General features: G+C 51.5%; 1 protein-coding gene across 2 annotated transcripts in view; it reads right to left on the bottom strand.

Annotated features, from left to right (window-relative positions):
• Positions 1-1797: 1797 nt before the first annotated feature.
• SRP72 (signal recognition particle 72) overlaps positions 1798-24203 on the bottom strand; it is a 43923-nt gene continuing 21517 nt past the window's right edge. For both annotated transcript variants that reach the window (XM_054029963.1, XM_054029964.1), the window contains exons 6-19: positions 23161-23192; positions 22386-22510; positions 22236-22293; positions 15412-15543; positions 13535-13663; positions 12516-12588; positions 10870-10934; positions 9933-10028; positions 8093-8196; positions 7167-7244; positions 6244-6381; positions 5563-5600; positions 4616-4775; positions 1798-2075 (exon numbers count right to left, since the gene is read on the bottom strand). In XM_054029963.1, coding sequence (XP_053885938.1) covers positions 1895-2075; positions 4616-4775; positions 5563-5600; positions 6244-6381; positions 7167-7244; positions 8093-8196; positions 9933-10028; positions 10870-10934; positions 12516-12588; positions 13535-13663; positions 15412-15543; positions 22236-22293; positions 22386-22510; positions 23161-23192 — 1409 coding nt within the window. In that variant the 3' untranslated portion in view covers positions 1798-1894. The remainder of the gene's footprint in view (positions 2076-4615; positions 4776-5562; positions 5601-6243; positions 6382-7166; positions 7245-8092; positions 8197-9932; positions 10029-10869; positions 10935-12515; positions 12589-13534; positions 13664-15411; positions 15544-22235; positions 22294-22385; positions 22511-23160; positions 23193-24203) is intronic.

Below are 24203 nucleotides of genomic sequence, written 5' to 3'. Positions count from 1 at the left end.
TCAGTTACCCCTGTGCTCAGCCCATTCTCTTGTGCTATACAAACGAGTAGCACAAAAATGTGTTTTTGTGCCCGATCTGCCTGCCACCCAAAGCACAATACTCACTGTAACTTGGTCTTGGAGCCAGCTGCTGCTAGAGAATTCCTTCCAGTCCACACATGCTTCCTTTTCTATCCTGACTGTTGCTACCTGCTAGCAATTGCCAAGCAACTGTCCTCCGAACGTTTCTGCTTCTTAGACTGTAGCTGGTTAACCCAGGAGCTATGCGCCCCTACCGTGCTAAGATGAGATGGTGCAACGGTTGTGACTGAGACTGACATGTTGGTAGCTGGAAATGCAAGTACGGAAGTTCCTTTGCTTATGGTTTTTGTCTGAGGGTCTCCAGGAATTTCTGCTACAGTAAGAAATACTGTTCCCGTGCCATGCAATAAATCCATCCCAGCTTAGCGGGCCTGGCTGTCTGAACTGCAGCCTGCAGACCCACTGACACTTGTGCACCGGTCTATGTACAGTGTGCTGTCTGTAAGGCCGTCTGGGGTTGCCAGGCTTCGTTATTTCAATCACATAGAGTTAACGGCTACCACAAATGTGGAGGAAGCAAGACTCCCATCCTTAAAGAGGTACCCTCACAGCAGATCGGAGAAAGTCTAACCAGCCCAGGGGCCCCCAAGAGCCAACTCCTATGCTCATTTCTTCGCAAGGAGCTGAGTGCGACTGCGGCCCCCGTAGTGGCTATCACATTCCAGTGCACTATCCCTACAAATATCGGAATAAAACCCCAGACACCATCTTACAATTCAGGGGCTTTAGGCTGGCACAGGAGTGTGCATCAGTAAGACAGCAGGAGAAGCAGGCCATGAGGCATTGTCTACAGCATCTTGCTGCATATTCCTAAACCCCCGAAGATTGCACCCACACAGGTCATAATACATATGAAGGCTGAAATCTGGACTGTGTCCCTTGGACATGGCCAGACCCTGAAAACAAAGTATTCCAATGCCAGACACCACAGGGCAGATGCTCTGAGAGCTCAGCAGTCCGATCCCAGAGGAGAAGTGCACCATTTCCAATGCCCCACCTCATTCCAGAAGAGTTTGTTCCTCACGGAACCCAGAACGCAGAGCGTAGGCTGCTCACACACGCAGCGCTCCTGAAGGCCAGTGTTATCTGCTAACAAAGCAGCATTCTCCCACGCTCTGTTTGGCTAGAGGAAATCAAAGCCGACAGACTGTGCCAAGGCGCCACAGGTCGCCTGCACCTTGCCCTGGGAAGCTCCACGCAACCTCAGATTGTTCTTAATTGACACGTTTAAGAATGTGGCTCTCCAGAACTCAAGCCACAAAATGGAGTGATAGTGAACTGTCCCTTCCACCATGCACAGCCGCCTCCAGGCAGCAGCCCATAGGCTCCGTCTTGCCCTCCTGTCACCTAGGTGAGGGCTTTGTCAGGCAGCCCAGAGACAGCATGGGCCCGTGGGGAGGCCAGTAATGTGGCATGTTTGCCAAGACTCATCACTCCAGCTGATTCTATGCTGTAAGCAGGACTGGGAAAATACCCTGTGTTAGTGTAACTGCCGCAGGGGGCCACGGGTACACCGGGAGGGACAACAGTCTGACTCAGTAAGCAAATGAACCATAAGCCTCCTCCCCCTCCCCCCAAATAACCGAGGGAAGAATCGGGCAGCGACTTAGGAAAGGGAGCGGGGATGGGCGGAGGGAAACCTTCCCTTCCCTTCCCACTGCAGAGGAAAGGAAGCCCAGGAGGAACCTTTTCAAGACAGCGTGAAGGAAGCTGTGACTTTGTGCTGCTTCTTACTCTGACCTTTATTCTGTTCTCAGCACTTTACAGCAGAGAGCTCCAGTCCCTCACATGGCCAGCTCGGCAGCCGCTCTCGTCACCAGCCTCCCTTGCCTCCTTTCTTCTTCTTCTGCTGCTGCTTCTTCTTGGTTGCTGCAGCGCCAGCAGGTTTCTGGTGCCGGGGGGGGATCATGTTACTCGTGGCTGCGGAGGCCATGGCTGTGGTGCTGCCAGGCCGGGGGGAGGTAGGCGGGCTGCTTGCTGTCTTACTGGCATCCCTGCAGGGAGACAGGTAACGCCGCCGGGTTAGGCGTGCCTCCCAGAGCCGGGGGACTTCGAACATCGCTGCTACAGAGAGGAACATTTTCCCTTTCCTTGCCCAGAACAGAAATCAAAGGGAAACTAATTTAGACTCCAAAACAGATAAAAAAGCAATTGGCCATGGGATTTGCTTTTAAAGCTGCGGAATTACAGCCCAACAATTGAAGTGAGCACACTGTCTAGGTTATGGATAAATTATTCAGACACAAAGTAGAAATCTCACACTCCGGGAAATGCAGACGAGCAGCACAAACCCAACCGAAGCCAGGCTGTTGCTGTTCTCCTGCCTGCACTGTTACGGGAAGGTTGTTTGCACCAGGGCTCCCCCTGCCATAACCCAGCCCCTCCCTGCTTGGCCCTGCAAGTGGCAGCACTGAGCTCCCATCCAGTGCATAATTTACTGAGTTCAATGCAAACAGAACTTCATTTTAGCCCAGAATCATGCTCAGGAGGTTTGAAGAGTCTGTAGCAGCTGACTAAACAGAAGGGTGTGCACAGGCTCCTTTCTAGTTCATCAGGCGTGTCATGTGGAACACCTGAAAAGCAGGAAGGGAAGAAGACAGGAGCCAAGAAACTTTTAGGAAGTGTGATTTGCATCCTAGCTCTAGCTCCAGAAAACCGCAACCAGCACACACTGGTTCCAAATCAGAACATTTAATGTCAGAAGAATGGCACAAGCTTGCAGAAGACAAATTCTGGGCTGAAGGGACCTTTTCACCCAAACCTCAGGTAGCATAAATCACCTGTTTGTTAACTAAGGACAAAGCACCAGGTCCCTCATTCTGTCTGGGCTGGGGTCGTGAAAGGGTGCAAGGGAATCAGGTGAAAGTCAAGGGGTACTTACCTCCATTAGGCGCTTTTGAAAACCCCAACATACCTCTCCTTTGGAGCATCACCCAGATGACACATACCGTTGGGTATCCCATCCCTGCAGGCCCCAGGTGTGGGGAAGACTGGGGTTCTGATGGGGCAAAACAGCAACCCCCAGCCAGGCCTGCAAGGACAATGACGAGCCCCTGGCTGCGAAGGAGGCCACCCTGCTGCTGAATGGCTCTTGCCCAGGGATAGCTCCCACACTCCCAGACAAGTGAGTGAGTGAGCAGGGCTGTAACAGTGGGGCTACAGGAGGTTCTCTGCACCGCCCTGGAGCTGGAGACAGCAAGGTGGCCTGCCCCACGGTCACCGGCTCATCCTCCTGCTCTCAGTCTCTGCTCTGCCCTGCCAGGAACTCAGCCTTCCCCGCATCTTTCCCCTGCTGGGATCAGGGGTCACTACACAGTTATTGTCTGACACCCCCCCACCTTCATTTTCTGTGACTGTGAACATTCAAATAGAAAAATAATAATAAAAACTAGGTGAAACCCTTCAGTTCACATCACGGAAAAAAATAAAATTGATACATTTCAAAATGTTTAACAGTAAGAATTGATGTACGTACATCACAACAACAAAAAATAACCATTGACTTCTGCTAAGCCTCTGCCCTGGGTACAAATTCTGAGCCTGTGACAGCTGCGTAGCTGTGAGTCCCAACTCACCAGACTGCAATCAGAGCCATGGCCAACGTGTTCACAAGCGACTCCAGTACCATACGGGTTAAGAGGAACTACAACGCCCGTTTGCTTTTAACTGCTAGTAGTAGCGTAATAGTTTCAATCCTTTCTAAAGTAATCAGCTACACTAAGAAGTGATTTAGCCATAAGTTGCCCATTTCACACTAGGCCTATATTATACACACGAGTGTGATGAGAGAGACAGAATTCATTCCACCCCAGGGGCGCCACAAAGGAAAGGCTACTGGAAAAGTTGCAGCAGCTCTACCATTAAGCTAAGTCCAAGGCAGCGTTCAAAAAAGAACTAGATAAGTTCATGGAGGATAGGTCCATCAATGGCTATTAGCCAGGGTGGGCAGGGATGGTGTCCTTAGCCTCTGTTTGCCAGAAGCTGGGAATGGGCGACGGGATGAATCTGTTCTGTTCATTCCCTCTGGGGCACCTGGCATCGGCCACTGTCAGAAGACAGGATACTGGGCTGGACGATCCAGTATGGCCGTTCTAATATTCTTATGTAATTCTTTCTACCCACGTTTTCCCACACGTGCAATTGGATAAGGATGTTTCACTGATCCTGTTCCAAAGTGCTGCCTAATTCAGCCGTAAGCTGTTGAAGAACTACTGTGTTTAATGACTGATGTTTAGTGACAAAGTTTAATACTTTGTGCATTATGGTCCAGTCCCACATGCCTGGCGTACGCCAGACTCATGCCACACACTGACGATGTGCTCAGTTTAAGACAACTACAGATACAGTCCCTGCCCTGGGGAGCTGGCAATCTACAGAGCAAACAAATCAGGCTCAATGCACTGCGAGAACCAGAGGATGAGCCTCACCAGTCTCAGTGGGATCTGGAGGCCATGTTTGTGAAGCAGTTGAGGAGTGTTTGCTGCCTGAGGCACTGTGTAATTACAAAGCACTCTTCTCTGCAACCCCTACTCACAGCTCAGACGTGCCAGCTGTCGTTGCTCCCTGGGTTCCCTTTCCAATCTGATCCTTCTTTTTGCCCTTCTTCCTGCCGCGATAATAGGAGCGCTCTCGCATCGGAAGCCACCGCTCAGGGTCCGGGGTCACCTTGGGATCATAGTTCTTAGGCAGTTTTCCTGCACAGCCGTCAGGAGAAAAAAGTGGAGATCATGTGACATGGTGAGGAAAAGCCCCACACATTGATATGAAGCTTGAGTAATCTTCCTTCCGTCTGGGATGTTGTGCTAAAAGATCTGCTCAAGGAATGATTCCAGGGCAGTTCTCTGGCCTGTGTTATACCGGGGATCAGGGTAGTCCCTTCTGGCCTTGCAATCTGTGACTCTACAAAGCTTAAGCCTCCAAGGTGCAGAGTCAAACGAAGTGCCTCTCGCCGGCGCAGCTGCGCGCGCTAGGTCTGACAGGCTGCTTTCCTCCTCTGGGAAATACTGTCAGGAAACAAAGGCTTGGAAATCAGTGGGGACCCAATCCTGCGTGATCCACTGACACCAATGGGAATAGAGGGGGCTCAGGCCTGGCCACTTCCCATGTTATGTCGAACCCAGCAGCTGAGGCTGAAGAGACAGAACTAGGCAGGAAGCACAAACCTGGTGTGAGGGAGGGCATGCCGCAGCCACCTGTCATTCTTTAAAAGAGGTGGTTTAAACTCTACAGGTGGGATTTCCAAACCCTCCTCCTCCCCCACCAAGGGAATGAAGCACTCAACGTTTATGGGACTTGGACACTTAACTCCCCTCACCCTCAAAACACAGCCTGGGATTTTCACAATCTTCTGATCCCGCTGGACGGGAGTTTAAAGAACGTTACCAGGGAAGGGGGCAGGGCACAGATGACAAAGTGTGGCCGAGGCTGCAAACTGATTGCTAGCAGGACAGCAACGGCGTACTACAAACACACACAACTCACCCTTCTTTTTCCTCTTCTTTTTCTTTACATCCCCTTGCCTAAAAGAGGGAGGAGGAGAAAGAAGATCACAGTGCCGCAGCGGGTTCCCTGGAACGCACTGACAAGCGCGGAACCAGGGTTGGGATGAGAGGAATGGCTCTTTTTTCAAAGAAGTGAGGAGGTGAGGAGGAAAGGACACCAGTCTCAGAGAAACAGTTCTAATCCCCTAGGGCAATGGATCTCCAGTTACTTCCCCCGCAAACCAGTCTGTAAGAGCCCCTGACTCCTGCTCCCAGAACACCCCCATTTCCCCGGCTCAATGTTTCATTCTGCAGCCCGCCAGCAAACGCTCCACAAGCCAATGCACGAGAACCCCAACGTGAGGCAATGTTCCCCGGACCACGCTTGGCCTCACTCTAGTGGTGTGCGCAGCTCTGGCTTCACAAGGGCCTTGCTGCCCACCTCTGCATCCCTGATAGGGACATTTCCTTTGCATCACTGATCGAGACGACTGCTGTCCCCCTCTGGACCTCCCGGAGTTACCTACAGACACTCTAAGGGACAGCCTGCTTTTCAACTGGTCAGACCATTTGCAGGGTGGCTGGAGGAACAGGTCTGAAGCTCTGAGGTGATCCACACAGCAGGTGCTTTCTAACCCCAAGTCCACGGAAGGGAATGATGGGCGTGAGAGACGTTTTTTACCCTTGCTCTTTCTGCTGGTTCTCTCCCGTGAGCTTTCCGCCTTTCTTCCGAACATACGTAGCCCCAGGGGAGTTTTCAAGCGCATCCACGTCTACTTTCAAAGACATCGTGTCCGACGAGGGCAAGTGTTTGCTAAGGCTGTCGAGGAGCAGAGCTCAGGAATGGAAACAGGAATGCATTCAGCAAAGAGAGTTGGGAGGGAGGCACCAGCAGCAACTCAAACCCCATCTTTGTTCCAGGGAGATTAACCAGCAGCTCCAATCCATACACACAGAGTGAATTAGTGGAGAGGGCAACAGACCAGGCAAGGAGACCTGGGTTTTGTTCCTGGCTTTGCCACTGGCCTGCTGGGTGACCTTGGACAAGTCACTTCCCTTCTAGGTGCCTGTTTCCCCATCTGTACAACGGGAGTGATGACCTGGACCTCCTTTGTAACGCACTTTGAGAGCTCCTGACGGGAAGTGCGGTAAGAATTGGTTATTATAATAAGAGTTGCACCAAACGATTCAGTGGGAAAGTACAACGTTACCACTATAGGACAAAAATGCCACAGCAAAAAGTTGGAGCATACTGATCTGTTCGCTCATCATTAACTGACTGAAGATCTCATTGCTTTTGGAGGGCCAAGGGGAGATTTAAAAGCCCTAAGGGAATTTAGACACCCAAATCTTACTAGAAGTAAATAGCAGCTAGACACCCAACTCACTTAGGTCCTTTTGAAAAGCCCTCCCTTAATGTGGAGTTGCACTATGACCTTCCCGCTCTCCCCAGGGTCAGAGGTTCCCTGATGTCCCTGTTGGAAGGGTCCTGAAGCAGCTCAAAAATTCCTAACACTCATGACATCATTAGGAAAACATTCTGGGAACCGAAGGGACAGCAACCCCCTTCCCCTCCGCAAGCCCAGTCACCGCCACAAAGGATACACCTTCGCCTTCTCGGGGTCTATGAGGGAGTACGCGGAGATGAGCTGGGCCAGAGTATGAATATCTTTTGGGTTTTGCCTTGAAGAGAAGAAGAAAGGAACATTCTGAAGTTCACTGAACACTCTACAAACACGAGCCATGCCCAGAGTGTGCACTACAGCTAACCATACAGCCCAGCGCTGGCTAGCCCCAGGCAGGTGCTTTCAGGTACAATGCAGGATGTTCACTAGCCTCTCCCCAGGGACCATGCAGCCACCAACAACCCGAGAAATCTAGGGCCTGTTGTCATTTTTCTTACCCATTTTCTTAGTCTAAATTTTTTTAATTGGTGTCTTTTTTAAGGTCGCTCCTACGAAAACCTTCTATCCCTATTAAAAAAAACCAAAAAAAACCCCACACTGCCTCTGCTTCGCTCCACAATTAGCTCGGACTGCACAGACAGGCTGATCTGTTTTTTCGCACAACAGGAGAGAGAGCTGCAGATCAGTCCTCAGAATGTGCCAGCACCAAGAAGGACCTGGGGGTTCATCTGAATTTCAGATACTGGGGAACTCCTCCCACCGGGAATGGGTGCTGGCTGGGGACAGAAGACATGGCATCCAACATGAAAGAGACAGCTTCTATCAGGATGTACCGCACAAGCACCCACAACAGAGAAAGAGAGCTGTTCCTACAGATCGTGGGGCTTGGCCTGCTGTAGCAGTTACTTCATCCAAGGGGTGGGGCCGGGAGCACCGCTTTGACCAGAAGCCCCTTTACAATGTCTAAAAGGAGGAACTACTGCTTCACACGTTATCTGGCTCCAGAACCCCTGAGCAGTCCTCACAGGGACCAGGCCCTGCCCATGTTTCAGTGCACAAAACAGCAGGACCACGGCTCAGGTCCAGCAGGAAAACAGGATACCCCTCTCCCCTCCCGGAACTCACTTCCACAGCTCTTCCAGGTCGCTGATCGCTTCCTTCTTCCTCCCGTACTTCAGCTTGAAGTTGGCTGCTTCCCTTATCAGCGACAAGTGAACTGGAGACTTTGGCTGCAAGTGACAAGGTTCTTCAAATGAAGACATGTTTGACAGCATTTAGCAAGTCACTGACGTGGCTGCTTTGCTTCCTGATGTTACTAGAGACCGGCTCAGACCAACGTACACTCCCCACCCAAGGGATCTGGAAGGAGGACTGAGCCGCAGGAATTGCTTCCCCATTCCTTGAGGAACAGGCTTGGCAGTCTGTGGCTTTAAACCTAACCCCACCTGCTGCCAGCAGCCCACGATCAACAGACTTGGGAGGAAGGGGTGAAAATGGGAAAGGGACAGGCATTTTAGCCAGCGTCTGACGATCACGGAAAACTAACAGTCAGCTGCTGCTGCTGTTTATTTGCAACCTGTAGTCACAGCCTGGTTTAGGACATCAGCCATTTCCCCAGTGACCAGCCAAGGCATCAGATTATAAGGTGGGGAACAAGTGCAGGCAGATGCATTTTGAAAAGCCAAGCGTCCTTGCTGATAGAAAACCAGGGAAGAGAGAAACATGGGAAACAGCTAATGCCAAGGCAGCTTTATGAGAACACTTCCCATGGGGCTCGTGCTTCTTCTGGCAATTCAGTTTGCTGAAATAATTGCTACATCCAGCCTCAAAATAACCAGCTTCAAGGAACTAATTACTGAGCCCCCAGTGAAACAATCACTCTGCTCATCAGACAGACTCCAAGTGGCTCCTTTCAGCGGCCTGCCGTTCCGATTAACCGAGTACAGCCGGCGGGCTGCCGTTCCGATTAACCGAGTACAGCCAGCGGGCTGCCGTTCCGATTAACCGAGTACAGCCAGCAGGCTGCCGTTCCGATTAACCGAGTACAGCCGGCAGGCTGCCGTTCCGATTAACCGAGTACTGCCGGCAGGCTGCCGTTCCGATTAACCGAGTACTGCCGGCGGCCTGCCGTTCCGATTAACCGAGTACTGCCGGCGGCCTGCCGTTCCGATTAACCGAGTACAGCCGGCGGCCTGCCGTTCCGATTAACCGAGTACAGCCGGCGGCCTGCCGTTCCGATTAACCGAGTACAGCCGGCAGGCTGCCGTTCCGATTAACCGAGTACAGCCGGCAGGCTGCCGTTCCGATTAACCGAGTACAGCCGGCAGGCTGCCGTTCCGATTAACCGAGTACAGCCGGCAGGCTGCCGTTCCGATTAACCGAGTACAGCCGGCAGGCTGCCGTTCCGATTAACCGAGTACAGCCGGCAGGCTGCCGTTCCGATTAACCGAGCACAGCCAGCGGCCTGCCGTTCCGATTAACCGAGCACAGCCAGCAGGCTGCCGGGCTGGAATCAGTGTCCCCCTCTAAAGCTCTCCTGCTCAAGCTTTTCCTTCTCAAGTAAGTGCACAAAGCCAACTGACTGCTGCTCCTCCAGTGTCAACACGGAAAGAGGGGCAACACTGCGGTGCCCTCTGCTAGCCTGCAGAATCTATAACCTGACAGGCACTGGAAGAGCTGGTAAAGAGAGTCTGCCATTTTCTCCACACTGCAGACTTGCCATTGGTCCAAATGACAAACCTGGTGCAAGCAGCATGTCACAGAGAGAGGGAGACATGGAGTAGAATGTCCCCGGCCCCCCAGCATCTCATCAGCCGTAGCGAGCCGTTGGCAAGGAGACCGCTTATTGCCTCTCTGGGCGATGTACAGGTAGGAGCTGGTCAGGAACAGCTGGTCTCCAGCAAGTTAGTAAGGGACAAAAAGTAGCTTTAACTCTCAAATGTATTGTCTGCCCTGATCTACTTGCCTGGTATTCCTGGTACCAGTGGATCGCTTGCGTGAAGACCTCAATAGCACTGTCAATGTCTTCTTCATGACTGTACATCGTCACTAACGCAGACACCTGCAAACCCCAACAACAGTCAGCGTGCAGTCAAGGGACGGGCACTACTTGTAAGTGATCATTTACTTTTCATGTATACATGTTATTAAAAGAATCGCTGAAGAAAAAGGGAACAGAACGAACTGTTCCAATGGACTTTTGAAGCAGCCGCCTCCCCAGTACAGCCAGGACGTTACTGCAATGGTCGAAACAGCCCCGGAGAACTGTTGTTTAAAAGGTTTCCAATCAATGAAGGATAAAGGATGAGAGAATTACTGAACTGGGAAAGCCAAGGCTGCCACACCGTGCTCTCAACACCACGATGGTCGGCAGGGCGCTTGCTGCTGCTGGGGCCCTGGTGGGATCTCAAAGGTCTTACGTTACCGGCTCCTCCTTCCTTTCTGCTGCTCACCGCTACATAAAGCAGCTTAAAAATGTGTTTGGTACTTTCCCAACATTGCTTACTGGGCAAGCAATTGCTGTAGCTGCCCAAGGGCTGTTAAGGGAGTGCTGTAGGAAAGGGAGGCAGGTCCATGCAACTGTGAATGAGAGGGAAGTTGTCCATTCTAAAAACAAGTTGGGGGACTCTGATGCAAGTTATTACCCTTTGTCTGGCTGGCTTTCACCACAATAAGTGAGCTATCTAAAGTCTAACATCTACTCTGAGGCATAATGCTGTGTATCAAAAATCTCAGCAACCAAGCTGCACTGTGCAAGCAGACCAGCAGACTAAGACCAACGCTGGGCACCCAGATCTGAATCTCAGCCCAGGAGTAGCTCAGGAGACAGGAAAACAGGAACAGGGAAGGAACATGAAAAGGATGATGGTATTCTGGGATGGTGTCTGTTAACTGCCACTCACCATGCCTGGCTTATGCTTCAGCTCTTCTATACTCCTCAGAATGATGCATGCTTTGGTGACGCTGCCTTAGAGAAAGAAGGAAGAATAATGCACTTTAAACTACACAGCAATGCTTTTCCTGCCTCTGTTCTCCATCCGGGATCCCCCTACCCTCAGAGTGTCCCTAGGGAAGTCAGCATACACTAGGGTGACCAGACAGCAAGTGTGAAAAATCGGGACGGGGGTGGGGGGTAATAGGAGCCTATATAAGAAAAAGACCCAAAAATCGGGACTGTCCCTATAAAATCGGGACATCTGGTCACCCTAGCATACACCAACGGGCCACCGCACTCCTATGCCTGCAGGGCCAGCTGCTGAAGAGGTTTTCTCCACTATTATTGTTAAGGCAACACAATCGCTGGCCGTTCATGGAGAAGAAACGTCAGTCCCAACAGCGCTCTTCTCATCCTCAGACTAAACAGCCTTGGCAGCAACCCCAGCACCCACTGGGCTCCCCAACTAGGTCTGCAGCACGCCCAAGGCTGCTACCACACGCAAAGGGCTCATCCCCAGCTCCAGTGCTAGAAGCAGTGGGTCGAGAGCAATGCTTTACTTCCCTGCGGGAGGGAATGGAGCACCAGCCGCTGGGTGTATTTCAGAACAAACCTCACTCAGCTCTGGCCTGCCTGTTCCGCCTGATGCCAGTGCATGTTTTATCACAAGCTTCAATGGGAGCAAAGCTGGGCCAACAGGAAGTGCTTTGATCCCCCTTCCCCACCCTCCCCCCTCAAGCACTGCAGGGCCAGATCCTGCCCTCTTCTTTCTCCTGAATAGTCCCACTGATTGCAGGCGCTGCTGCCAGGCAACAACAGAGCACGGCCCAGGCCAAGTACTGGATGTTGGGTAGTGCATATTTGAGGTAGCTTGAGGGGAACTTTAAAACTTGAGTGACACGCAGTCAGCAGCAGCCAACCATTTCAATAGGCAGATCCCCAGCCTTTCCTGTATGTACTTCTGCGGCCACTCAGGAAAGGGTCGATCCCGCACCAACCACATTAATACAAATCCCCCTCCCCCTGCCCGCGCTGACCCTCGGTGCCCAGCTGGCCTGCTCCCTCTCTCAGGTCATATCAGCCCATTGTAATGTGCTGAATGCCAGCTGTCAGCACGGTGCCCAGGGCTGCCCTGCACTTGTTCCACAGGCCCTGCCCCCTGGGGCACACAACCCCCACACTGCATGGACAATGCCAGGCTCAGGCAGGAGCGCTGATTTCCATAGGGCACCCCCCTCAGCAAGAGGTACCATCCCCTCATTACAACCCCTTCCCCTGGTAACTCCTCTCACAGGCATCAGAGGGACGGGGCAGCCCTGTCCAAGAACTGATCAAGAGAAAAATGGTTCTGGCGGGATGCAGAGAACAGCTTGCTTTACTGCTGCTCACCGTGAGGGTGGAGATGCTGTCTAGCCCTCCGGCAGGGCTGTGAAGTGCAGGGCTTGAGAAAGTATTTCTAACCCCACCCTGGACGGAGCTGCCTTGCTGGGCCTCACAGCAGCAAGAGGCCACTCTCAGTCCTGGCTCTCCAGACACTAAGACCAGCGACAAAGAATTATTTTTTTTTAACCTAGCATTAAACAAGCATTTCCCAGCACAAAAGGGCACTGGTACCTTGAGCGATTTTCAGCTGTGCCATCGTCAGCTTGATCTGCGCCGAGTCGGCAGGGCTCTGCTCCGCAAAGTCCTGAGAGCGAGAGACGCAAGGGCGTATGAGCATGTTCATGAACACAGCGCGTCAGCCTTGGCCCGGGCCCGTTTTAAAACCAACTTCAGAAAGAAAAGCTCGACTGTGTCGTTTGAATAGCCAGGGAGGGAGCCAGTTCGAGTGGAACCACTCCACACAGAGTCCTGAATTGCTTCCATGGTCTGTGACTCCTCCCACAGCGCCGCCCCATTCCACCACAAGCACGTGCCAGGGTCCATGCCCTCATCGCACACAGCAGCTACTCCCTCTGGGCAGGCAGCTGTCAAGTGCAGCATGCCAGGTGACACTTGACACCAGGACCGAGGCCTTGTTTACATGAGGAAGCTGCACCCGTTTAAAGTGCCATGTGAACATGACTTCAGTTTAAAACCAGCTTATTTCAGTTTAGCAGAAGTTGATTAGGAACAGGGCACTCTGAAACAGAAGTGTCTGCAGAGTCTTTGGCACCAGTTTAAACCCCAATTTTAAGTAAACCAGTGCAACCTGTGCATGTAGACCAGGCCAGAGAAGGGCTGTGGACACTACTCTTTGGGATGAGAGGCCAGGAGAAGTGAAGTCCTGCCTTCCAGAGGAGCACAGCCCCAGGCACTAACACCCACCCGGTCCCTATGGGGAGGAAAAGCAGCCCTAACACCACCGCCATAGTGAAGGGGGTCATTTGCCAAGTGGGGCTCTCTCATTATAGAAAGAACACACCCTTCACGATGAGAGCATGGGCGTGTACGTGTCTCTCCCAACCAGACCCGTCACTGCTGAGCCCTGCGTAAGTCACACTCATTAGACAACGCAATGACCATTGCGGGTGGTTGAGCGAACATCCATTTCTGCAGTATTAATTGCCCCTTGTACCAACTCCATCTGTTGGGTTCCAGTGCAGGAACAGCCCTCCACTCTCCAGAGCAGCAGGAGGAGATCAGTCACCCACCTGGAGGAGCTCTATTGCCTTCGCATGCTGCTTCTCTCGACAGAGCTGGGCAGCCTGGATTAGCACCGGTAGCAGGTGCTCGGGGTTCTGGGACTGTAAACTTGCTGACAGCTTGCGGCACTGATCTGCCTAAGGGACACAAGGGAACGTTTTCCTCAGTGTTAGTGAACAGTCAGTGCGACTGTGCAAACCCCACAGAGAGAACAGGGCGAGGGGGCTAGTGGGGCCAGACACTGCCTGCCATCAGCTGATTCCAAGAGACACTGCCCCGTCCATTGAGGAACAGATTATACTGCAGGAGTGTCAAGAGGCCCCAGCCGGGAATGGGACATGGTGGCGGTAGAGGCTGTGCAAACAGGTAAAGTCACTGGCCCCAGGAGATTCCGACCCACGACTCCCACATGGCAGGGCCTGTGGGTGATAACCACAGCCCTCACTCTGCACTCCTCTACATCTCTGTGCGCATGCAGCTGTTACTACACTGGCCACAGCCTCCTCGATGCCCCCTTGTGCTCCTCCTGCCAGCTTATTACAGCTGCCTAGACACTCAGGGCTTGTCTACCTGCAGGATCGATCCAGCGGGGGAATCGATTTATCGCGTCTAGTCTAGACATGATAAATCGACCGCCGAGCGCTCTCCCATCGACTCCGGTACTCCACCAGAGCGAGAGGCGCAGGCGGAGTCAACGGGGGAGCGCCGGCAGTCGACTCTCCGCAGTGAAGACACCGCAGTGAGTAGATCTAAGTACATCGACTTCAGCTACATTATTCATGTAGTTAAAGTTGCATGACTTAGATCGATCCTCCCCACACACACACACAGTGTAGACCAAGCCTTAGGCAGCAAGCAGTTTGGGGGCAGAGACAGTCTGTTATGTGCATCCAGTGCCTAGCTCAATCAGCATCAGAGCCTGTAGGTGCTACTGCAGTAATAAACACATTATCTGGGAAGAGACTCTCCAAGCGAGGTGCTGTGCAAGCTACCATCATAGGAATTTTTCTCAAACGTTCTCCCTTTTTTCCCCACCAGAATGTCTGTGTGGGAGAGGGAGGAGCTAGACACACATAGGGGGGTGGGGTCTGATTTTATTAAGAGCTCTGGAAATGGAAGGGGAACTAGGTGAAAATGCCCAGAGCACCCCTTCTGCCAGATTCTGTCACAGACAAAGGATAAATCTCAGTTTCTGCCCACACGCAGCTCCAGGCATTTATTTCAGAATCTTCCTCATTACAGGACCACACTGAAAGCTGCCATCAGCAGCCAGTGTGTAACCCCATGAAGTGCCTGCACCGGTAGCTCTCTGTGGTCTAGAAACCAGACAGTATTTTTGTTAGTTATTTAGACTTCTAAAAAGCTTACCCATCCAAAGCACTGAGCTCATGGACCCCGATATTAGTACCAAATCCATGATTCCTGTGTTTTTGTTTTGGCAATGGATATTATTGGTCCTTGTTAACAAGAACAGCAGTATGCACATTTCCTCTTATAGAGCAATGCACAATTTCTTCTCAATCTGCACATACCCAGTTAATACGATTTTAATAAACAAGACATTTACCAGGATAGTCACGTGAAGTTTCCCTGATAGGTATTAAACATTATGGGCCAGATTTTTAACTTTTAAATGCTCATCTCCGATTTAGGCACCCGAATGAATTGGCCAGATTATCAAAAGATTATTCTCAATAGGAGCTGCTGGGTGCTGAGCACTTTTGAAAACTCTAGCATTTAAAATTCACTCCATCTCTGGATAACATCCTGACTATTTTGAGGGAAAAGAACAGTCTATGGAGATCAACTAGATCAACTGGATTTACATTTCTGCTCAATTAAACTCCTGTGACGGGTTGTAAATCTGTACCCAGCAGATCTCTACCTGATTGGTGTACATAGCCAGTAAAGCTTTGTTGAATTCGATGGCCTGGAGCTGTTTCTTGGAGAGTTTGTGCTCCACGCCTTCTGCATTGGTCAATTTCACCTTTTTCTTTGAGTCAAAGACATTTTGGTCCTGTAGGAAACAAAACCGAGATCACGCCAAGTTCCACTACCTTCATTAAATGGTGATCTCTATCTGGGCCCCCAAACTGACTTCATCCTTCCCCACACCACACGCAGAACATGCAAGGAACACCCACAGGCGTGAGTTTCTGCCTTATTTGCCAGCACTGGGCAGCATAAAGAACACGAGAGAGGAGCCAATGAGGCACGGTGACTGGGAGGGGAATAAGATAGGAGAGCATAGTGTGGTTAAGCATCTATATAGCTCCATTATGGTGCTACCTGAGCACCTCACAACCTTTACTGTCTTTATCCTCAACACCCCTGTGAGGTAGGGCCATGTTGTTATCCCCATTGTACAGATGGGGAACTGAGGCACACATTTGCCTAAGGTCACAAAAGGAGTTTGTGGTAGAGCAGGGACAGAACCTGGGTCTCCTAAGTCAGCACCCTTCCCTCTGGGCCACATATTCTGAGTCTCCCCTCACTATTCTCCACCATAAAAACATATTAAAAGTATGTAACTAGCCAAATCCTGACTTATAGAAATAGTATTTGCTTCCTAGAGCAAAGCCTTGCTAGACCTACTGTGAAAGAAACAAGACCTTGGTAAGTGCTGACACACATCAACCTTTATGCTTGTTTGTTCACTTGCAAGACCAGCTTTGTAGTTCTCACTGGTTTCTTATTACAAGAAGAGTTCACTCGCTTGACAATAAAAACACAAATTAACCAGAGTCGCAACCCTTTGGGAAGGTTACATTACTTAGGTATTTATGTGACTTCCCGTGAGATACATACACAGACGAGCGTTCAGCCTGGTTCAACCACGGATCCTCCAGGCTGTGAGATGAAGCGACTGGAGGTCCGGGTGAAGGAGACGACTGTGGTTCTGGGATATGAGGTCGGGCTCGAGAGGAAGACGTAGGGGAGCCTGAATTGACAGGTCCAGTAGAGTCGGGTACCAACACTGACGTGGCCAGGCAAGGGCTACCAGTATGATATCTACCTTGTCCCGGCGGATCTTGAAGAACACCTTGTGAACCAGTGGGAACGGTGGGAAGGCATACAGCAACTGGCCCGACCATGTGATTTGGAAGGCGTCCGCTAACAAGCCCGGGCTGTGACTCCGGAAGGAGCAGAAGACTGGGCACTTTCTGTTGGTCCACAAAGCGAACAAGTCGATTCGGGGAAACCCCCAGGTGCGGAAAACGGAATGGATGATATCTGAGCGAATGGACCATTCGTGAGTCAGAAAACGCCTGCTCAAAGTATCCGCCAGGACGTTCTGGACACCCAGCAGGTACAAGGGCTGAAGGTTGATGAAGTGGGCTAAGCAGAAGTCCCACAGAAAGAGGGCTTCCTGGCAGAGCGGTGATGACTGGGCTCCGCCTTGCTTGTTCAGGGAGAACATGGCTGTGGTGTTGTCCATTAGGACTGCTACGCAGTGGCCCCGCAAGTGAGGAAGAAAGGCTTGGCAGGCGAGGCGGATCGCCCTGAGCTCTCTGATGTTGATGTGCAGCGACAGCTCGCTCTCGTGCCATAAGCCCTGCGTTGTCAGGCTGCCGAGGTGGGCTCCCCATACCAAGGCAGATGCGTTTGTAACTAAAGACCCACCATCTGAGGGTCCAGCCACCAGAGCAGGGAGTCGAGTGTGCACTTCGGGACCGTGAGGACCATGTCTAGGCTGTCGCGTCCCGGTCGATAGGCAGATGCCAGCCACGTCTGAAGCGGCCTGAGCCTGGCGAGTTGCACAACGTATGTGCAGGATGCCATGTGACCCAGGAGCCTGACACACTGTCTTGCTGTAGTGGTGGGAAACTTGCAGAGGCTGGTAATTATGTCTGCTATGGCAAAGTGCCGTGCCTCTGGAAGGAAAGCCCTCGCTTGGTTTGCGTCCAGTACCGCGCCTATAAACTCTATTGTTTGAGTAGGGGCGAGGACGGACTTGCTGAGGTTTACCATGATGCCCAGGCGACTGAATGTGTCCAGGAGTAGACGTACCTGCGACTGCACGTGATGATGGGACCGACCCCGTAGGAGCCAGTCGTCCAGGTACGGGAAGACACGTACATGGTGTCGGCGGAGGAAAGCAGCCACGACCACCATGCACTTGGTAAAGACGCGGGGGGCTGTGCACAAGCCAAACGGGAGGGCTGTGAATTGATAGTGCGTCTTTCCCACCACAAAGCGGAGGAAACACCTGTGAGGCGGGACAACTGAAATGTGAAAGTATGCGTCTTTCATATCGAGGGCGGCATACCGGTCTCCAGGGAAGGGATGATGGTGGCTAAGGAGACCATACGGAACTTCAGGTTGACGATGTACTTGTTGAGCTTCCTGAGGTCCCGAATAGGTCTTAGGCCTCCCTTTGCCTTGGGGACAAGGAAGTAGCGGGAGTAGAAACCCTTGCCCCTGAGCTCCTGAGGAACTTCCTCCACTGCCCCCAGGGTGAGGAGGGACTGAACCTCCTGGATGAGGAGTTGCTCATGAGAAGGGTCCCTGGAGGGGGTGTGGGAGGGCGGGTTGGAATGGAATTGGATAGAATATCCCATTTGGGGAGGACCCAACGGTCCGAGGTAATATGGGACCAGGCATGGTAGAAACGGGATAGACGGTTTAGAAAGGGATGACTGTCCTGGGTGAGAACTGGTAGTCCGTCCTCTGGCGCACCTTCAAAATGGGCGCTTAGGGCCCGGCGGTGGCTTAGACTGTCCTTGACCTTGTCCAGAAGGGGGGGCGAGACGGCCTATGTCGGGAGTATCTGTTCCTCCGACAAGAAGGGTCCTGCCTCTGTCTTGGAGGGAAAGGACGTTGCTGGGTGGTCTGTGGCCTAAAGGGCTTCCTCTGGGTAACCGGGGTATGCATACCCAAGGACTTAATGGTGTTTCTCATGTCCTTTAAGGTATGCAGGCGGGAGTCAGTTTGATCTACAAACAAGCCCTGGCCATCAAAAGGGAGGTCCTGAATGGTATGCTGGACCTCAGGCAGGAGGCCGGAGGACTGAAGCCAGGCATTCTGCCGCACAGTGATTCCCGACGCCAGGGTATGCGCAGCCGCGTCCGCCGCATCGAGGGAACCCTGGAGGGAAGTCCTAGCAACCAGCTTACCCTCCTCAGCAATGGCGCCCAGTCCTGTACGAGCCTCTGCTGGGAGAAGATCTTGAAACTTAAGGGCCGCAGACCAAGAATTAAAATTGTACCTGCTGAGGATCGCCAGCTGGTTAGCGATCTGCAGCGAGAGACCCCCAGTGGAATAAACCTTTCTCCCAAAAGGGTCCAGCCGTTTCACGTCCTTTGATTTGGGAGCAGGCCCCTGCTGGCCCTGTCTCTCCCTGGCATTTACCACGTCCACCACCAGTGAACATGGGGCGGGGTGGGTAAACAGGTACTCATAACCCCTGGTGGGAACAAAGTACTTCCGTTCCACTCCCTTAGCTGTGGGGGGAATGGAGGCCAGGGTTTGCCAGAGGGTCTTCGCATTGTTTTGTACAGTTTTGTTCATGGGAAGGGCCACCCTGGAGGGTACTTCTGGGCCTAGAATGTCCACCATGGGGTTCTCGTCCTCCACAACCTCCTCAATTTGGAGGTTCATATTGAGGGCCACGTGCCTCAACAGCTCCTGGAGGACCCTAAAGCCCATAGGGGGTGGTCCAGAGATGGACGTGCCAGCCACAGCCTCGTCAGGGGAGGATGAGAATGACTCCATCAGCAGAACAGGTACGGATGGAACATCCTGATCAGACGTGGGTGGCTCCTCCTTGGCAGCTGGAGTAGCCTCTGTCAGAGGCGCTGAGTGTACAGCTTGATCCGTGTCAGGAGGAGGGCGGCTAAGGGTTGCCTCAGGAGGCCTGTTGGTTGAGCGAGACGGTGGCCGGGCAACTGGGGGAGCGCCCTGGGCTTGATGGTATGCCCAAGGTGTCTAAAATTGCCACTGGGGTTGCCAGTGAGTCGCTGGAGGGACCTGACCTAGGCTTCCTGAGCCAGAGTGAGGAATGTCCGAGACCCCAGATGCCCTCTCCGACCTGGGCGAAGGAGATCTAGACCGCAACGGCCAAGGGAGGGCGGTGCGGGAGTGGATCAACGCAGGCACCGAGTATCTTGGCAGGTGCGGGTCACGCGGTGATCGGCACCGTGAGGCTGATCGTGACCGTGACCGGTGCCACGATGGCGAGTGGTGCTGAGCTGGCGAGCGGTGTCACGACGTTGAACGGTGCTGCGACGTTGAACAGTGCCAACGTGGAGAGCGGTGCCGTGATGATTAGCGGTGCCGCAACCAGGAGCAGTGTCGATCTGGAGAGCGGTGCCGCTGTGGTGATCGCTGACTCGGAGAGCAGGAACCCGCAGCATGCCGGAGCGAGCAGTGCCGCAAGGTCATAGATCGAGATCTGGACCTCGAGCGGGACCATGAATGCGCAGTTGACAACGACCTCGAGCGTGAGCGGCTCCGAGGTTCGAGACCGCAGGACCAGTGCCATGAGTCATACCGGTGCTGTGAGTCAAACCAAGACCTGTGGCGGTGCCGGGACTCAGAAGGGAGCCGGGACTCGGAGTGGGGTTGAGATGCTGGTCCGGAGGCTGACAGCCGGAACATCGCTGGTTTGCCCTTGGATGGCACCGGGACCCGAATTGGGGCTGGTGTCAAGGCCGGAGGCACCGGAGCCGTCATCTCTATGAGGGCTCTCGCCGCCTCGAAGGTATCCGGCATGGAAGGAAGGATGATCTCTTCCACTTGCACCGACTCGTGTGGAGGGGTAGTCTGAAGAGCCCGAGGCATGGTGACTCGATCGGCGGTCTGCCCAGGGATCTGGTGTTGCAAATTTCGCAAGTCTTCTAATAGCCCTTGTAGCCAGCTGTTCAAACTCAGGAGATAGCCGCTCCACCTCCACCGTCCACCCTGGCAAAAACTTTTCCCTCTTTGCTTCACATATATCATGCAGGACACAGCAGGCAGCTATAACCATTGGGGTATTCTTCTCACTGAGATCCAGTCTTGTGAGTACACAACGCCAGCGGCCCTTCAATCAATCATTCTGTCATTCAACTGTCATTCTGCACCTGCTGAGCAGGGAGTTGAACTGTTCCTTGGTGCTGTCAAGGTGGCCAGTGCACGGCTTCATTGGCCAGGGGAGTAAGGGGGAGGCTGGGTCGCCCAGGATCATTAGTGGTATTTCAACATTCCCTGTGGTATTCCAACTACCAGGAAAAAGTCCCTGCTTGTAGTTTTCTGAACAGTCCTGTGTTCTTAAAGATGCAAGTGTTCTGCACCTTCCCTGACCGGCCCACATTGATGTCAGTGAAGCATCCCCGGTGATCGACCAATGCTTCCATAACCATAGAAAAGTAGCCCTGTCTGTTGATGTGCTCAGTGGCAAGGTGGGCTAGTGCCAAAATGGGTATATGCATGTTGTCTATTGCCCCACCCTAATTCAGGAACCTCACTGCTGCAAATCCATCAACCATGTCCTGTGCATTGCCTAGAGTCACAGTCCTGCATAGCAGGAGGTGAATAATGGACCTGCACACTTGCATCACAACGGCCCTCAGGGTGCATTTCCTGGCTCCAAATTATTCCCGACTGACCAGTAGCGATCTGGTGTTGCAAGTTTCGGCAGTGCAATCACTACTCGCTTCTCCACTGTCACTGCAGCTTTCATTTTGGTGTCCCTGCGATGGAGGGCTGGGGTGAGCTCAGTGCACAGATCCAGAAATTTGGCCTTGTGCATCTGAAAGTTCTGCAGCCACTGCTCTTCATCCCAAACCTGTATTACAATGTGATCCTACCAGCTAGTGCTTGTTTCTTGGTCCTAGAATCGGTGCCCCCGTCTGAAGCCACCACCACCAACCTTGAATTGGTTCTCTGTGTGTCCCACAGCAATCTGTCCTCCATGAAACCGGCATGCTCCCTATTCATTCAGTTCTTCTTGTGGCTCTGCAAATATTTGAGGGTCTTGAGCGCAATGCTTGCAATGCTCATGACAATAGTGCAGAGGTAGAGTGAGACTAGATAAGAAATGACTCCTCCGTTATGCAATTTGTATAGTCTTTTCACATATAAAAATCCTGTTGTGGCTGGGCACTTGATGTAAATTTCACTGTAGTCATCCATCAGGTTTTGAAGACAGCACAAAAGCTTCATGTCCACAATGTGCACTAATAGCTTGCACAATGCACTTTAGAAGTTAATGAAGCACAAGCACAGCACAACTAAATCCAGTATCTTCCCATTTCCCCAACTCCCTCAATCCTGTTCCAGAAAAAAATTCTCTCTCTCACACACCTCCTTAGTCTGGAAGCTCCAGTCGTCTAAAACCCGGATCCTGCACATTCCTAGGCACATATGTAACTCTAGTCATGCAAGCAGTATGACTGGCTCCAGTGGGACTCATTTGATAGAATTTATCTATGTGCAGGATCATTTTTGCAATCTGTGTTTGCAGGACTGGGGCCTATAAGGATAAAAATATAATGGAAATACCAGTGTAACAGCACAAACAGCAAGACTATAAATAGAACTTCCATGCTAGAGTGCTTCTTCCACTTGAAATCAAGTACTTATTTCAAAGAGAGATGCAACTCTGCAATCCTTCTGCACACAGAACCCCCCCTCAAAGCCAATGGAAGCTTCTGCATATGGTGAGTTCTGAGTTCATTCTCATTTCTTTGCAAAAATGCTTTAGAAAGAGGATGGGCAATTCTATACCTTGTTAATAGTGATGATGTTATTTGCAATGACAGCAATCAATCCCACGTCTGTCGGCCTGCAGAACAAACGAGAATGAAAAGGCACAGCTAGTAGACAGCAGCTTGTCACATGTGGAAGGATGAGAACTTGTTTGAATGAAGCACTTACTTTAATTTGATGATTTGATTGTAAAGCTGGAGAGCATCCTCTGTACGCCCCTGTAATTGCATGATATAGGCCATCTGACCGTGAATAATGGCCAACTCAGCCTCAATGTCTTCCTCAGTCACATCCTGAAGGAAAATTCAGACAAACCAAAGTGAAGCTTCCCCCTTCCTGTGCTCCCTGGCTTCAGCGTTTCGCAGAGGACCTGTTCCTTTTTCCATAGATCTTGGGCAAAACCATCAGTCACAATCCCCACCACTAGAAGAGCAAATCTTCAAAAGACATGATTACAAACATTCACACCTTAAACCAAAAAATAGGGGCAAAAGGCAGAGCTACTTTTAACAATAGAAATTACCCTCCCAACCCACGTGTGTGCAGTCTGCTTCCACCCTACAAACACACCAAAGTGTGCTGGATATGAAATAAAAATGGTGGGCCTGATTCACCACAGCCTCAACACCTCTGCAGTGGGTGTACCACCCATCCCTCTGATGTGGTAGGAGTACACCCACATTGCACTGGTCTAAGGGACTGCAGAAGGGGCAAGGCAGGAGACAGTCTGGCCCCAAGAATTTACATTTCAGCAATAGGCAGAAGGACAGCTCACACCTCAGGAGTGGTATTGGGAACATGAATTTAGGCAGATTGGTGACTCTTGTTGGGTATGATACTGCATAGCAATTTAACAAGTGATCACATGGCTAATCCCTGGGGCACTGCTTTGAAATACTTTGGTGTAAAATGCACATTATTCAGAGTAACAGCAACAACTTACAGAGTCTTCTGAAAGCGACTGGCGACACAGATCTAGAGAAAATAATTTGAAAGACAAATTTAGAAAGGGTTAATTCTTACCTACAGGAAAGCACAGAACAGGACAATGGCAGGAATGTTTGTTTATATCATGTGCCATTGTGGATACTAAGTGAGGCTTCTACAAAGTTTCACGGGTACTTTTTAATGCAAGAAAGTAAGGAAATGACTGGGTGCGTGTGGGAGAGAGAAGATCTACAGTGAAATTTTTTAAAAAGTCAAGAATGCAGGAGACATTGCTCCTCCAGAACTCTTTTTGAGTACGCAGGTTTTCACTTGTTTCTCTCCTTCCCCTGTTCATTTTTTTTAAAACTAGTTTATGATCGTTCATGAAATAGCTCTCTCCACCATACCTACTTGTCACTCATATGACCTTACCCAGACTTAAAAGACGGATGTAGATTTTGTCCCTCTCCTTTGTACAGTGCTGCCTCACTAGTTCCTTCTGGCTTTCATCCCCACTTTTATTCCGAGTCTACTCTTCTCTCTCACCTACTGCTCAGTAAGCAGTTTTGCAGTGTGATAAAAGCAGTGAAGCTCTGTGTTTTCCTAAAGATTACTGTCTCAGCACCTGGATTAACTAACAGCAGAAAGAACATGCACTAAGAAGGGCCTGCAGTTGGTCTAGCTCCACACAACTGTAACTAAGGGCATGTCTCACACTTACCACTCCGGAGTGATTGATCCAGCGGGGTTGATTTATCGCGTCTAGTGAATACGCAATAAATCAAATGCCGAGCGCTCTCCCGTCGACTCGGGTACTCCACTGGAGCAAGAAGCGTAGGCAGAGTCAACGGGGGAGCATCAGCAGTCAATTTACTGCAGTGAAGACACTGAAGTAGCTGAAGTTGTGTAACTTAGACCGATTTAGCTCTCCCCCTCTCCCCCCATTGTACACCAGGCCTAAGGTCAAGACTGAACTGTGTTATTTATTACCATGGTATCCGACAGCAAACACATCTGAAGGGTTCCCATTATGTTCCACAATTAAATCATAAAAAAGCA

The sequence above is a fragment of the Malaclemys terrapin genome, chromosome 5, assembly GCF_027887155.1.
Source record: "Malaclemys terrapin pileata isolate rMalTer1 chromosome 5, rMalTer1.hap1, whole genome shotgun sequence".
Taxonomy (NCBI): Eukaryota; Metazoa; Chordata; order Testudines; family Emydidae; genus Malaclemys; species Malaclemys terrapin.
This window is presented reverse-complemented; position numbering and strand designations above follow the sequence as displayed.